This window comes from Nyctereutes procyonoides, unplaced genomic scaffold (assembly GCF_905146905.1).
Source record: "Nyctereutes procyonoides isolate TBG_1078 unplaced genomic scaffold, NYPRO_anot_genome, whole genome shotgun sequence".
Classification (NCBI taxonomy): domain Eukaryota; kingdom Metazoa; phylum Chordata; class Mammalia; order Carnivora; family Canidae; genus Nyctereutes; species Nyctereutes procyonoides.
In genome coordinates, this window is record NW_026575040.1 from 9782644 (window position 1) to 9799288 (window position 16645).

Sequence of the window (16645 nt, forward strand, 5' to 3'; positions counted from 1 at the left end):
CAGAATCAGAAAGAGAAAGAGACTTGCTCCAGGTATTTATGAGAAGGAGACAATCTGTAAACAAATCATTATTGAGCACCTGCTGTGTGCCAGGGCTATTTTGGGCTTTGGAGACACAGTGGCAAACAAAACAGTGTCTACTTGGATTTTTGTGGAGAAGGGAGATATGAATAAACATCTCAGATTCCAAAGTCCCCTGCTGCCTAATCGGGACAGGAAAAAAATAGTGATCACGAAGACAGCCTCTCTCTCTGAAATTCTGCACCAAGGATGAAAACAGAGCCCCAGTCGCTATCCAGTGGATTCAAGAAAGGACGTGCACTGCAGTCTGACAGTCTTCGTGTAAATCCTACCAATTCCACTTAGTAGCTGCATGACCTTGGGCAAGTCATTTCTCTGAGCCTCGGCCTTCTCATTTGTGAAATGCAGATTATCTACCCATCCAATGAGGTTGTTGAGAAAATGCAATAGAATATTAATCTGCATTGGGCAGAACATGATATGATATACACCCAAGAAATTAATCAGTGTTAGTACTGCAAGCATTATTATTGTTGTGGACGCAGTTACTATTACTGTCAGGTACTGGGAAGAGGAAGAAGGGGCTCCAGGCAGCTAATGGTACAAAGACTGGCGGCTCACATCCACACAATTAGCCCACAAATGCCCCCTTACTTGCCCTCTCTGATGTGCATCAGGTAGCATTACTTTACTTCTCTCCACACCCAAGCATCAGGTAGCATTACTTTACTTCTCTCCACACCCAAAGCAGAGACTATCCCTAAATCAGATTATAGACTCTGAGGACAGGGATGTCTCATATCTCCATCATCTCCAGAACTGGGTACCTAGCATACAACAGTGCACATATTAAATGGATTTAAACTGTATTAACCAGATTTCACTCTTATCAAACCCTTGGAGTCAAGAAAGTTGAGAGATGATCTCTCAGCACACCCTGCAGGGATCTATGGTTGCTGCCACCTCTCTTTGAAGAGAGGAAGGGACCAAGGAAAGAGGCCTATTATCTTTTGGTTATTCCAGGTTCTATAGACAGTCTTCCCAGAGGCCCAAGACAGTGATGTGGATCTGGAGCTGGGCTGGGGAGTGGACAGTGTGGGCAGCTGGTTGCTTCCCAAACCAAAGATGAGACCAGAGTCATCCAACTCCCAGGCCATTCCTGCAGAGGCTGACAAGTTGCCACATACCATGTGCTCCATGCAGATACTGATCTCGCCATCGCTGTAGAATGCACCATAGAAGCCCACGATGTATGGGGAGTTGCACTCATGTAGAACCTGTAGCTCCCTTATGATCTGGTTCCGGATTGCAGGTTTGATCTCCAGGTGAATTAGCTGGGGAAAGAGAGGTGGAAGAGAGGCTTTAAAAATATATGGATGGATGGAAAGAAGCTTTCTTAAATGCTTACGCTCTTAAAGGTAGGAAGAGAAAAAACAGGTAAGTTTTAACTACCAAGTTTTTGCCCAAACAAAGCACTCAGTGCCAACTAACCAAGGCAAGTATGGATTCTGAAGGAGCTGTAACGAGGGGAGAGTGGCTATGCCTCTGCTCCTAGGAGCCAAGACTGGGGGTGGGGGGGCCTCACACCTCCTGAGAACAAAGCTGAATGGAGAGTTTCCTCCAAAAGGAGCAGTGAAGCTGAGAGATGAGGGAAAAGTAGCCTTGAGAACCTGAATGATACCTGAGGGCTATCGGAGTAGAAGGGTATGAGAAACTGAGTATGTGACCTAGGCTGCCCAGGAGATTTCCCCTTGACCTCTGGAGCCCAAGGTGGTTAAGAGTCAGCCAGGGCCTCAGGTGCCACCTTATGTCCCCCTCATGTTGTCCCTGGTTTCATCCAGAGAGACAGGCGACAGACACATCAGGCATACGAAATGGTTACTGAATAATAGTAAGCTGCTAGAAAGGGTCACAGACAAGGAGTGCAAGAGAACCTGGAAGCCATGGTTATTGGTGTGGGCTGAAGCTGCTAGTGAGAGCCAGACAGGAGGCGAGCCATAAGGACGGGCACTATTCAAGAGGATGGAAGGAGTGGCCCAAGCAAACATATGCAGTCAGGATTAAACATGGTATGCTGGAAAACATGGAAGAGCCCAGTCTTGCCAGAGCAGGGGCCGTTTTCAGAAAGAGGAGGACCATGGCTCCACAGGAAGTCCAGCTCCAACACTGCTGACCACAGCGGGGAGCTGAGATGTTACACTGCAGGGAGCTGCAGAGGAAGCATCCACAGGGCTGGACCTCAGGCAAACAACCTGATAGGTCGGTGCACTGCTGGAGCTAGCTAAATAAAAGCAGGTTCTCCTGCACGGGATAACGGCAAATAGGCACCCTGCATTCTTTCTAGAGCACACACAAAGCTAAGGAAGGTCACTTGCTGTTATTTTCCAGTCTGGGGGTGGGGATAAATACACTAACACATCATCAGTATGTTTATCCTATAATCTGATAGATAACAGGAGCTCAAAATTCCAACAGCACAAAAAGGTACTGAATGAAAAGTCAGTCTTCCTCCCACTGGCCCCAGATCTTCCAAGAGATAATCCAATTTACCTATTCACCAAGTCAAATCCCATTCAGCCACCCACCCCCCATTTTTTTTTTTTTTTTTTTGAGTGGCCTCACCTTTCTGGCCATGACTAGGCCGGACGGCTTGTGGGAGACCTTGAACACCACGCCACCGTTGCCAGCACCCAGCTCACTGATCTTCTCGAAGTCGTCATCCTTCAGTTCCCCGACCTTCTGCTTCTGGGTGAGAAAGGCCTCAAGGCGCTTCCGCTGCTGCTCATCAAGCTCCAGCTCCTCCAGCTTCTTCTGCAAGGCCTCCAGGTTGGTCCTGTCCCAAAGGGGGGAGCACGAGTCAGAACTGGCATCAGAGAGGTCTCCCCTAGAGGAGCACTTGTATGGTGGAGAGTTCCAGCTCCCAGGCCGGATAGGAGAATGGATGCAGGGGTTCTGGGGGACAGTCCCATGTGCAGTGGCCCTGCCTCTGCTCCCTTTAATACACCACCAGACACCCCTCCCCTCTGACACCCTTCTCTCGAAGCCTCGGTTTCCTTATTTGTCAAATGAGGGAATTAGGTATCTTCACTATGCTGAAAGTCTACAGAAGGAACCAAAGAATCTGCTAAAATCCAGAACGAGCCACTTTCATTTGCCTTAAAATCCCAGTTCCCAAAGCCCCACTGGTATTGGATTTATTAAGTTAACATCATACACAAAATCAAATCTATGCCCTAAAACCACTAAACTGAAATCAAGTCAAACCATCAAAACAGGCTCTAAGCTGAATGGCAACAGCAGACACTCTCCTCTGACCTGTAATCAGGTCAGGGGATAGGTTCATCAAAATAAAGCAAGGAATCCTAAAATATATATACCTAAAATTTTTATTTTTGTATCACATATATAAATGTGCATTCATTCATCCACCTTCTTTTTTTTTTTAATTTTTATTTATTTATGATAGTCATAGAGGGAGAGAGAGAGAGGCAGAGACACAGGCAGAGGGAGAAGCAGGCTCCATGCACCGGGAGCCCGACGTGGGATTCGATCCCGGGTCTCCAGGATCGCGCCCTGGGCCAAAGGCAGGCGCCAAACTGCTGCGCCACCCAGGGATCCCATTCATCCACCTTCTAATGTAGGTAGGGGAAGCCCTCACTTTGAGTAAAGATCCATTGGTAAGAGCCCCACATCATCTTCCTTACGTGAACCAGAACATGATCTGTTGTCCATCATTTCCAATGCCCAATTCATTAAAGTGGAGTAAAAATATAGACAAAGAATAATATCAAAATAAAATTGTAAGAGTTTTAGGTTTTCCCCCAATCTTAATGCCCATCTAATTTGACAGTAATGTTTTAGTGAGCTGAACTTATTGAATCTTTCCATGGCTTCTAATTAGTGTTCAAAGGGTGGGGGGGGGGGCAGGGACGGGGACGACCCACTGCATTTGCAGGCTTATTTTACCAGTTTATCTGATATTTAAGTACATGACTTAATTACAATACCAGTCACATCCGTACAAATGACTTTGGGAACAAACTAGTTCTTGGTAAGCACATAATTCAGCCAGTGGGTGCTGAGGCGAGTGGGCAGGGCAGAGAGCAGCCTGCAAGCTGTGCATTTAGCACGCTTGTGGGCAGCACTGAGGTTTCACAGAGAACGGAAAAGCATTCGTTATTCCTGGGAGTTCATTAAGGGGACAATGGTAAAGAGAGCTTCCACTGTGTTTCATGTGATTTTAGTCCTAGTCTAAACAAACAACATGGGTGACAAGACAGGGCATCATTACACATCAGAAGGCTGGTGCCCACCCCTTAACATACACTCCATTACTGAGCTTGAAGTAAGCATCACCTTCCACTTTTCATTTACCCTCTATTCCAACTCTCAAGAAGGCAAGGAGATCCAGACCTACTGCCTCCCCAGTCTATGGAAAGACCCAACATACCTTACAAATAACAGTACAGGGGCCACAAAGGACACCAGGCTATTTTTACCAAGTGACCTCACTGGGTAGCTCTCAGGGAAGGAAGGTTGGTGCTATGGACCGAATATGTCTCCCTAAAATTCATATGTTGAAGCCCTGACCCCAAACGTAACTATGTTCAGAGACAGGACTTGAGGAGGTAATTAAGGTTAATTAAGGTCATATGAGTCCTAATCAGATAGGACGGAAGGCCATAAGAAGAAAGGTGGCCTCTGCTGCCTCTGGACACAGACCAAAGGCAACCATGTGAGGACACCAAAAGAAGGTAGCTGTCTGCAGACCAGGAAGAGAGGCCTCACCAGAACCCAACCATGACAGCACTGTCATCTTGGTCTTCAAGTCTCAGGACCACGAGAAAATAAGTTTCTGTTGTTTAAGCCAACCAGTCTATGACATTTCATTATGCAGCCCAGACTAAGACAGCTGGTAATATTCTCGTTCTGCTGAAAGGCTCAACTAAGTCTCACAGCTGCCCCAGTCTCTCAGACATAGGGACCCAGAATGAGCATGGCTGGGAGGCCACAACACACACCTTCAGGTTTCCTGACTCTCAGGTCACTCCACAAAGAACTCATCAATGACAAAGTTTGGAGACACCTGTCAAATGCAGACAGACTCCACAGCTAAAATTTCAATGAAGTTACAGCTGCCCTGTAGGCCTCAGCTGTCCAACTAGAAATACACACCCCCAAAGCTTGGGTCAAACCTGCACGCACACTGAGCAGGTATGAGGGAGAGGGGAGGACTGAATGGAAGGAAATCACTCTCCTCACAACACTGTGTACTGTTTCGTACTTGCTTTTTTTTTTTTTTTAAAAAAAGGATTTTATTTATTTATTCATGAGAGACACACACACACAGAGGCAGAGACACAGGCAGAGGGAGAAGCAGGCTCCGTGCAGGGAGCCCGACATGGGACTCATCCCGGGTCTCCAGGATCACACCCTTGGCCAAAGGCAGGCGCTGAACCGCTGAGCCACCTGGGCTGCGCTGTTTCATACTTGCTAATGCATTTAAGCCACAGCAGAGAGCAAACTCAAGCACAAACAGGTGAAGTGACTTGTCCAAGGTCACACAGCTAGTAAGCAACAGAGCAAAGACTGAAACCAGGGCAGAGAGAATCTCTAATCTCTACTATCTCTTCAAAAAGTTCAATACTTTTAAGAGAATCAACTTGCAGACATGCATAAGACCCCAGTGTGGGGCATTTTCCATACCAGGGCTCCATCATACACGAAGATGGTGTACCTACATAGAGCCCTCTGTGCCAGATGCAATCCTGCCTGCCCTGAATATCAAGCTGAACACTGCCTTGCAAGTAATGCTGGCCACAAGAAACCCCATCCATCTAGCAAAGAAAAAGAGGAAATTCTAACTCTGCTCATTTTCCTTGACTCTCTATAAAATAAGTAATTCTCCTACCTTCAGGAAGAAAAACTAAATCTAGGCTTCCTCCCTCCACTTTCTATGCTCATCAGTCTCACCAACCACAGCACTGGCTAAGGGACTTGACTTGCTCCTGGTGTGTGCTTTCAGAAGGTTGTGCCACAGGACACAGCAAAGACTGTATGCTATGGTGGCATGACTTCCCTGATGACTCCGGGTGGAACAGCACTGCCATGCTAACAAGTCATCTGTCATCAGGAATCCCAGTTTCTTACCCTAAAGTAGTCAACAACTAGCTGTGCGGTCCACAGACTGACTACTCATTAACTTTGACACATCTCCGTTTTCGCTTCTGTCAAAGAGAGTCACAAGTCCGTGCTTCCTCTACCAGGGGAGGACCAAAACAGAAAACTAATGGGAAGGAACAACGGAATTTGGACACACTTCCACACTAGTGTTAGGGCAAGTGTGGGTGAGGAGCTGCCAAGGCAGCAACAGTGGCATCCAGAAGCTATTGTCTTTCCTTCAACAATTCCTAAAACCCTTGAAAAGTTTCTTAAGAATTACTGCAGTGAATGAAAGACAAAGGATTTTATCTGAAGGTGAAAGGAAAATCCCGGCATCTAAATGGCTTTCAGTACTCATTAAAAAGAAATGAATCGGGGATCCCTAGATGGCTCAGCAGTTTAGCTCCTGCCTTCGGCCCAGGGCGTGATCCTGAAGACCCGGGATTGAGTCCCACATCAGGCTCCCTGCGTGGAGCCTGCTTCTCTCTCTCTGCCTCTCTCTCTGTATCTCTCATGAATAAATAAATAAAATCCTTAAAATAAATAAAAAGATAAAAATAAATCAATCAATAAACGTAGCAGTGTTTAGCACTGCTTCCTCCGGGACGGGGAGTCAATCAAGTTCAACAAGGCTCATTTGTGGGATGCCTGGGTGGCTCAGCGGTTGAGCATCTGCCTTTGGCTCAGAGCTTGAGCCTAGATTCCCAGGATTGAGTCCCGCATTGGGCTCTTTGCAGGGAGCCTATTTCTCCCTCTGCTTCTCTCTCTGTGTCTCTCATGAATAAATAAATAAAATCTTAAAAAAAAAAAAAAAAACAAGGCTCATTCCTGCCCTACCCCACCCCAAGCTGAAATGCTTCCAACAAAGGAAAGAGGAAGAGAGGGGCCTGTCTTCCTTCAACCACACCACAAGTCTCCAAACCTCAGAGGACCAGAATCTGTGTCCTGCCCAGTCTTTGGCTTTAACTGAAATCAGCAAAATCAGGACTATGGATCAAGAAAGGACACCGGAGCCCAGAACAATAAATATCTGACATACACACACAGCCCTCTCCAGGGACCAGCTATAAAGTCTAACTCCCATCACCCTCATGCACCACAGCAGAAAGAAAATAACCCATGGCAACATGAATTCTGCACCGTGGCTGTCTTACAGTAAACACAAGTTCATCGAGATACAAGATTATAGGTTTGAAACAGGAATGTAGAGAAGAGCAAGGAATGTGTAGAAAAACAAGGGTTGTCATTTGTATTCTGAACACACCAAGAAGGCACAATGTAGTGGGTGGAGAAAGGATGATCCTATGGGCAAGAACATCTCCTTCCCTCTCCCTCATCCCACCCATCCACTAAGGCTAACTGCAGTACCACAGCTGGAATATTGCATTTATGGCTCGGTGGTTTAAGTCAGGGAGCAGTATAAAACGTGGCATGGGAAGGACCTTAAAAACCACCTGATCCAATCCACTTTACTGGTAAGGTCACAGAGCTCCAGAGAGTACAAAGTCACAAAGCTCACTGGCAGCAGGTTTCCTTAATCCTGGAACAGAGCTCTCTTCAAGGCCGTACACTGCCATCTCCAGCCCTGATGGACCCTGAAATGGGAAGCTGACCTAAAGTAATGATTTAAGGAGAAGGGAGGTGACGTCTAGACAAAGGAATGGAGTCTTCAAACAGCCACACACCAAACAGAAATGGGAAACAGTAATGTAAACACCAGCCAGGGGTCTGTCACCAACCTGAGCCTTGCTCTAGCCTTCCTGCCAGGAAGGAGCAAAGAGGAAAGAGTAGAGGATGACATTCAGTAACTGTGCTGGAGGAAAGAAAGGGTTCCAGTGCAGGCAGGCAGGTATCCTCAGAGAGTATAGGGAGTTGGGAAGTTCTCTCTCCCCTGTGGCATTTGGCAGTTGGAAGGCTACTGGGACAGAGAAGAAAGAGGGAAGGAAAGTAAAGGACCCAAGCTAAGGGCAAATAACAGCATGGGACTTATTGCAATCCCTCAATCCTCACCCCATACCAGTCCCATCTGTCAGATCCTAGGCAAGCTCCCACCCTTTCTGGTATTCAGTTTCCACACCCATTTTTACCAAAAGAAAAAAGTACATGGGGAGGAGGAGAGAAGGGAGGGGAGAGTTGTCTAAGTGTCTCTGAGATCCAAGCCTGTCAATGTGACAACCAGCTGAGGAAGTAGAGTAAGACAGAATGTGTGCTTGGGTTGAAAAGCTGAAGATCTTCAAAAGAAGGAAAATATGAGAAGAGGGAAGATTGGCTTTACGATTCTCTACAGAGTCAAACCATGGACAGGACACAGAGTGTGGGGATAACAAAGAGTATAAGAGAGGGGGGCACCTGGATGGCTCAGTCAAATGTCTGCCTTCTACTCAGGTCATGATCTTGGGGTCCTGGGATCGAGCCCTGCATCGAGCTTACTGGTGTCTCCTTCTCCCTCTCCCTCTGTCCCTCCCCTGCTCATGCATACGTGCGCTGTCTCTCCCTCTCTCTCAAATAAAATCTTTAAAAAAAAATAAAAACAAAACAAAACAACAAAGAGAGGAAAGAATGGGCCTGAAAGAGGAAGACAGAGCTAACCAATTCCAGACTCTATCCTAAGTTAGCCCATCGGTGTAAGGGCAGTGCAGTTTAGGTCAGCCCCAAACAACAAAGTAGAGAAGGGCTCTATACCTTTACCCCTCAGCCCCACAGGCCACTCTGGGAAGGGCTGCTCAACTAACTAGGCAATAAAATTCTAGGATTATATAAGAGGCCAGATGGAACAACAAAGTATATGTTCTTCTGCATCTATGTCAAATTTAAAAAAAGGTAAAACTAATCTTTGCAGTTATAAGGTAGAAAAGTGAAAACGCTTTAGGGTGGGGGCAGTAACCAGAAGGGGAAATGTGATGGTTAATTTTATGTGTCAGCTTGGCAGGGCCACAATGCTAAGTTATTTGGTCAAACTTTATTTAAAATGTTTCCATGGAAGTGAGGTTTGTGGAAGGGGTGTGATAAGAGTAACATTCAAATTGGTGAATTTGAGTAAAGGAGATTACTCCCCATAATGGGAGTGGGACTCATCCAGTCAGTATAAGGCCTTAATAGCACAAAGACTGACCTCCCCAAAGAAGGAAGCCTGCCTTCGGATTTCAACTGCAAATCTTGCATAGGTCTCCAGCAAGCCAGGCTACCCTGCAGACTGTGGATTTCCCAGGCTTCCATAACCACATAGGCCAATTACTTAAAAAGTTCTAATAGTGTCTCTTCTCTCTCTCTCCCTCCTCATTGTCTACCTCTTCCTCTCTCTATATACCTATAACTTGGATGCTGTGATCTGATTTCTTTTTATGCCTTTCCTCCTGTCTCAGTTTGGATACCACCCACCACCCCCCAGTTTAGATAATTTCTATTAACCTATCTTCAGGGTAACTGATTCTTTCCTCAGTTCCCTACAGTCTGCTGACAGACCTGTTGACCTCTGAGATCATGTTTTCAAAATTTTCTAGCACTTTCACTTGAATCTATTTTTAGTTTCTATCTCTTCTGAAATTCATCTGTTCATGCATGTTGTCCATAATCATGGGTTATTTTAAAGCCTCTGTCCATTAATTCCATCATCTGAGTCGTCTCTGAGTCTAGTTCTATTGATGGCCTTATCTCTTGTAGGTGGTTTCTTCTCTCGATTTTGTGCCTTTTGTGCATTAACCGGTGCACACTGTAATAGAAGAATAAAGACGGAGGTACATTATCTTCATGCTTAGAGATAGGCACATTATGCTGTCATGCTGTTAGTATTAGTTGGGAGTTGAGCTAGGTTTGGGTTTTCTGGTGAACCCTGATAATTTCCATGTACCTCAGGCTGCAAATTTCTCCAGCAATGGGTTTTATCTTATGCAAAGAGTGGAGCCAGAGCTGAAGAGATTTTTTTTCTCAGTGTTCCTACTCCTCCTTCAGGTTTGAAGTGTCCCATGATGCCTGGCCACAGAGTGGGATCCTTCTCCATGCCTTTGCCCCTGCTCTGGGGGTTGATGGCAATTACTTTTACATAACAATCTCACATCATCTCAATGACCACCTTTTATTTCTCATCACAACACTGGCCTAAAGTGCCCTTAGCTGTCTGTATTCTTCTCACTGCTTCATGAAGGGCCTTCTGGTGCCCAAATGCATGCATGCTCACAGAAGGCCTGTGAAGATAAAACAGTCAATATAGTCTCAACGGAAAAAGCAGTGAGGGAGGGAGAAGGGTCAGTGGGGCATATGTGTCAACAAGAAGTAACAACCAGGACCTGAAAGCATGGGAAGCCAGCCACAGTGCCCATGGTAGCGATAGGGAAGTTCTCTCCTATCCTGGTCCAGCCTCGGTCTTAAACAGGCCCTGTGAACATGGACTTCCTTCCTTTCCATGGCAACCAAAACAAATGTGTATCTGTGGCAGTTCTGGAGCAGGAGAAAGTTTCCTACTCCTCCTCCAGCAATAGACCTCTGCTTTGTGTTGGTGTTGAACCCAGCTTTGGGTTTAGACTCTCAAGTGGCTGTGGGAAGACATGCTTCAGTACAGCCATTCCCTTGCCTGGTATCATGATGTGCTTCACTGAATTTAGCTCAAGTATTTTTTCCCTTTCCTTGATGCTGGCTGCTAATGTAAATTGCATCTTGGCCGCCCACTCTCTTCTGTCTATGCTGATAGACATAGGTGAGCAAAGTCTCACAGTCATTCTTGAAAGCATTCCCCAGACCCACTTCCAGGGCCAGTGACATATGCAGGAAATCTGCTGCTTCTGGGTCAGCACAGAGCTGGTCTTTCACAATGGGACATAAAACTAGAAAGAAAAAAAAATCCACGTGGCTGCCATATACTCCTTGCTTAAGAAGCGTGAAGGCTTTGGAAGTCAGAAGACTTATCCGGTTACTTCCCCTTGATTATCCTCATAGGTAAAATAGGAAAGCTAAACTAGGTGGTCTTTAAAGTCCTTTGCAATGCTAAAATTCTCTAATCCGACTACCGGATTCATCCTGCAGTTTTCTAAGGACAGAACTTTGCAGCTAAGTCCCAGGGCCACACATCTCTGTGAACACAATGCCTGGCTTCCTCTGCTGTACATGTTTGAGGCCCTGGTCATTCATTACTTCTTATCCACACGTACACCCCACTGACTGTTTTCCCACCCTCACTGCCTTTTCCTTTGATTGTTTTTTGTTTTTGTTTTTGGTGGGAAGCAAAGCAATGTCTATTGAGCAATAGTGAAGTGATACTACAAAGCTCCCAAGGAGGGAGGGGACTTGAGAGGGTTGCCCTGCCTTTTCCTTTGAGGCTACGTAGCCTTCTGTGAGCATGCATGCATTTGGGCACCAGAAGGCCCTTCGTGAAGCAGTGAGAGGAATACAGACAGCCAAGGGCACTTTAAACCAATGACGTGATGAGAAATAAAAGGCTGTTGTGGATGGGGTGCCCAGCTGGCTCAGTCGGTAGAGCATGCTACTCTTGATCTTGGGGTCATGAGCTTAAGCCCCACAATGGGTGAAGAGCTTACTTAAAAAAAATGAAAATGAAAAATGGTTGTTGTAGAGATGTAAAAAATGTAGAAATCCTCTAAAGTGTTAAACAAGTATTTAACAGTACTAGTAAGGGTAATATTGGTTAGTAACTGTCGGTTAGTAGGGGTAACAATTTGGTAGTACTCCCTACTGACTGAGTATTGTGTGCATCAGGCATTCTGCAAAAGGTAGGTGTCCCTTTAACAACACCATGATGTGATCACCAGTCAGCCTCATTCTACTGATGAAATTCCTGCATCTTCATGTTTTCATGTAATAAATAATCTCACAAAAATGTACAATGTAGTTAAATACTGCTTGGGGTACTGGAGTGGCTCAATCGGTTGAGCATCCAACTCTAACTCTTGACTTCATGGTTCTGATTCGAGCCCAGCATGGAGCCTACTTAAAAAAAAAACAAAAAACTACTCTCATTGCCTTTCATTGGTTTCACCACCACATCCAAAAAGACTGTGGGGAAAAGACTGTCTTGCAGTTCCTCTATTTTCTCAAGAGGCCTGAGACACAGACAGCTCTGTAGTTCAGAAGATGCTGGCATAATCAGTCTAAGTTTTACAGGCATAGGAGACCTGAATTGGTCTACAACGATACCTAAAATTTAGACAGCAAAAAGGAAAAAGGGCATTGTAGCATGGTCTCCCCTGTAGAAAATGGGGATTAAGGCTGTGATAAACAAAACGTGTCAGAAGAATATAACTTACAAGAAAAAAGAAAACAAGAGTCAGGACAAGTGTTTCTCTTTAATTTCACTTTAAATCAAGTAGCTTCCAGGCAAATCAACAAATGTTTTTCAAAGTCAAGAAAACAGGTTTAATTTTAAGAAGATAAACAGGGGCACCTGGCAGGTTCAGTCAGTAGAGTGTGCAACTCTTGATCTCACAGTCATGAGTTCAAGCCCCACATTGGGTGTGGAGCCTATTTAAAGAAAAAAAAAAAAAGGCAAACAGAACCCAAAAATACTTAACCTCTGGAATCAGACTTCTGAAATGATACAAACTGCCTTCCCATGGCATGTTTCTGCAGAAGAGTCACACTGAAAAATACACACACACGCCCACACAGAGGAACCTCTGGAATGACAGGACCACCCACTCACACAGATTCTTCTTAAATATTGAACAACATCCTAAATTGGAGAGGGAGTGTCATATTGTTGCTTGAAAGAACTAACTATGGTGTCTTCCACTCCAGTGGACAAAATTTGTTTCATATTAGCCATATATGAATTAATTACTAAAGAATCAGTCTTTCAGAAAAGTATCAAAAAAAATTGTGACGAAATTTGGAGGTAGAAGGGGGATAAAAAAGATCAGAAGATGAAGGACAAAAAGGAATAATGCCCTTCCTTGATGAGAACAAAAGAGGAACATAATGCTTGTCTGATAATGAAATTTAGATACAGTTAAGACTCCAGATTCTTGGACACCTGGGTGGCTCAGTGATTGAGCGGCTGCCTTTGGCTCAGGTTGTGATCCTGGGGTCCTGGGATCGAGTACATCAGGCTCCCAACAGAGAGCCTGCTTCTCCCTCGGCCTATGTCTCTGCCTCTCTCTGTGTCTCTCTCATGAATAAATAAAATAAAATCTTAAAAAAAAAAAAGACTTGAGATTCTTAAATGCTAGCCATATTATTCCCATTAACTCACTTCATCCTTGCAATTTTAAAAGTTATGTATGTTGTTCCCATTTTACAGAAATGGGAATGGAGGCCAGGAGCAGTAAAGACTAAGTAGGGCTGGAACTCTAAAAGTTATCTTTCCTTCACACCATGAGCTGAAGAGCTCATGTCCTTCAAACAAATCCCCCACTCAATGAGCCATAACACAGGTATTTACCTGTTAGCTACTATTCCTTTGAGGCAAAGAACTGTGTTCTACTCTACTAAAAGGTTCCTGGAAAGGCAACAAATTAAATCTATGCAGAGAGGAATTCCTTTCAGAGGAACATCCTAGACTGAGACATTTTGAATGGGATGGGAAGGGAAAAGAAAGGATCCTGCACAAGTGAAGCACACTGGTAGCAGCAGTAAAAATTCAGGTGGCCATAAGAGGGCCAGGGGACTACTGAGGGAGGCAGGGTGGTGAGGAGGCAATAGGGAGTATTGAGAGGGAGAAAACACCATGGACAATCCAAGTGGAACATCCAATAAATATGTGGTCGCCATCAGAGACAAAGGGAGCCCTGGGTCTGGTGGTGGCCACAAAATGTGTTCCTGAACAGACAAGCTGGTTGATTGTGGCCTTAGAAAGATAATATATTTGACCATACCCATTCCCTGCTCTTGAGAAACTGACATATAGAAAGACCTGAAAGAAACTGCCTATGTAGGGGTGCCTGGTTGGCTCAGCCAGTAGAGCGTGTGACTCCTGATCTCAGGGTCATGAGTTCAAACCTCATGTTAGGCATGGAGCCTCCTTGAAAAAAACAAGGGAAAGGAAAAAGGAAAGGAAAAGGGAAAGGAAAGGAGAAACTGCCTATGTATGTAGTAATGGCCCATGTCACTCTGTGAATCAGCAGTGCAAGCTGCTTTTCAATGAAAGAAAAAGGTATAGGACCCAATGTGACCATCATCTTAAACCTCATAACCCAGAACCATGAGGTAAGTCATGCTCAGAGGCACAGCTAAGACAGGAAGATCCAGTTGGAAGAAACAGATTCAAAATGTGTCTCCAATTCTAGTCCACACACAGAAATCACCAATTCTCCAGACCTGTTCCTTCCTTAAATACACAAACATGTTTATGACAGCTTGGCCCTTCTCCTGAATCAAAGTACCCACAAGAGGGGTCGGCAAACCTCGTCTCTGAGCACCCATCATCTCTGGGGAAAGAAAACCCCCTCCCTACATCACTGTGTGGCAATGCTCACAGAACCCTGATCTCAGGACCAGGACTAGAAGTCTATATAAGTGCTCGCCTTGTCGAAAACTATGAGTTAGGCCCTCAAATTAATAGCAGTTGGCCTGGTAGGGTCAAAACCTACCTGGCAGAAGTAACAATAAGACCAGAGAGAACAAAACTCAATTAAAACAAAAAGTGACCGTGTTGGCTTCTGTCTCCTGAAAGAAGCGCGTGTGTGTGTGTGTGTGTGTGTGTGTGCGCACGTGCGTGCGCTAACAAACTCCCTCACAGCAAAGGCTACCAGAGGACCAGAAGGTTCACCCATAGTTTATAAGGGCCTGATCCTCATCCGTGGCTTAGGCAGAAGCAGGCCTGAACAGCATGTTGGGGGAGGAACCAGAGAAATGATTTAGGCTACAGAGTAAGATGGGAGAAGGCTGTTTGGAGAGTGGCTATAAAGTGGCACAGGAAGAAAGGAGGCATCATGGCAAGGGGGCAAAGGTCATTTAAGACCAAATACAGTTACACCACTAGATTCTAAGTTGTCTTTATTGCTATAATGTAATACATCCCCCTTACCCCAGACCTTCAATCCAATCTGCTGTGCACAAAAATAGCTTTGTGTGTATTACATTCTTATTGTTGTTTGGTGGAAACCAGGAAAAAAGGGCCAACTTCCAGGCTGATTCAACACAAAGCAAAAAGAAGAGAAAAAAAAACGCAGAAAGGGAAACGTGGGTTCTACAGAAACAAGTGATCATAGAATGTAAACCTGTAGGGCTGCTCCAATCTAGAGGAGGGCAGAGGATGGGGAAGTTTAAGTCGACATCTGGTTTCTACCCATTTACGCCCACAGCTGTGAAATTGCAATGCAGATTTATCATGGAGCACCCACTGTGCGCCACGCACTATCTATCTGCGTTAGAGGCTTGGAAGGTACAAATGAAGCAGACTAGGTCCCTACCCTCATCAGGCACTGTGTGTGTGTGTGTGGTGTGTGTGTGTGTGTGTGTGAGAGAGAGAGAGAGAGAGAGAGAGAGAGAGACAGAGACAGAGAGATAAAGATGTAGAGATGAAAGAAACAGGTTTCACAGTGCAAGCCAAACACAGCACGCTTTTAGCAAGTACAGAAATGTCTACAAGGTAAAGTAGATCATAATGCTGAAAGTGAGGTGCACAGTGGGGGTTATTAGAACAGAGGTAAGACTCCCAATTTCATCTAAGATAAGGAAGGGGAAGAAGTGGTCAGAAACTGTAATGTCCAACTCCAGGCTTGGGCATCAGCATGAAAAAAAAAAAGGTGCTGTTACAAGCCATTCCAAGTGGCCAGAGAGTAGGTGCATCCATCCAGGAGAACTTACAGATAAATCTGGAGGGTAGGTTGGGGCTAGACAAGGAAGGGCATAGTACATCCTGCTGAAGAATTAGGTTTGAGTTAAAGGGAGGGACGCCTGGGTGGCTCAGTGGTTGAATGTCTACCTTCAGCTTAGGGCGTGATCCCAGAATCCTGGGATGGAGTCCCACATCAGGCTCCCTGCAGGGAGCCTGCTTCTCCCTCTGCCTGTGTCTCTGCTTCTCTTTCTGTGTCTCTCATGAATAAATAAATAAAATCTTTTTAAAAAGAAAGAAAGAAAAGGAAGGGATACTGGGGAGATGTCAAAGGGTACACATTTGCAGAAGATGAAAAGGTCCTGGAGGCCTAATACACAGCACAGTAATTACAGTCAACAACAGTGTATCATATACAGTAAAGCTACTACAGGATTGGATCTTAAATACTCTTACCACAAAAAAGAGATAGTTATGGGACATGATAGAGATGTTAGCTAAAGTTATGGTGGCAATCATATGACAATACATAAATGCATCAAATCAGCACCCTTATATACATCAATTAGAACCTCAAGGAAAAAAAATTTTAATCTTAAAAAAAAAAAAAAAAAAAAAAAGTCCCAGCACACCAGCCTAGAATGCCTCAGAATACTCAGGGTTTGGCAAAGATCAGCCTGACATCTTAGCTTCTAGAAATGCCATAAGGTTCCTTTTTTTAATATCTTTAATTAAAAAAAA

The 16645-nt window shown here is 45.0% G+C and overlaps 1 protein-coding gene and 1 non-coding gene across 2 annotated transcripts in view; one reads left to right on the forward strand and one right to left on the reverse strand.

Moving 5' to 3' along the window:
- The window catches only part of MAP2K1 (mitogen-activated protein kinase kinase 1), a 78113-nt gene that overhangs the window by 38211 nt on the left and 23257 nt on the right, over nucleotides 1-16645 (reverse strand). The window contains exons 2-3 of the mRNA XM_055320007.1: nucleotides 2644-2854; nucleotides 1209-1355 (exon numbers count right to left, since the gene is read on the reverse strand). Of these exons, the coding sequence (XP_055175982.1) occupies nucleotides 1209-1355; nucleotides 2644-2854 (358 nt within the window). The remainder of the gene's footprint in view (nucleotides 1-1208; nucleotides 1356-2643; nucleotides 2855-16645) is intronic.
- TRNAR-CCU (transfer RNA arginine (anticodon CCU)) lies at nucleotides 14068-14140 on the forward strand. The gene has a single exon. It is a non-coding gene; the product is annotated as a tRNA-Arg (tRNA).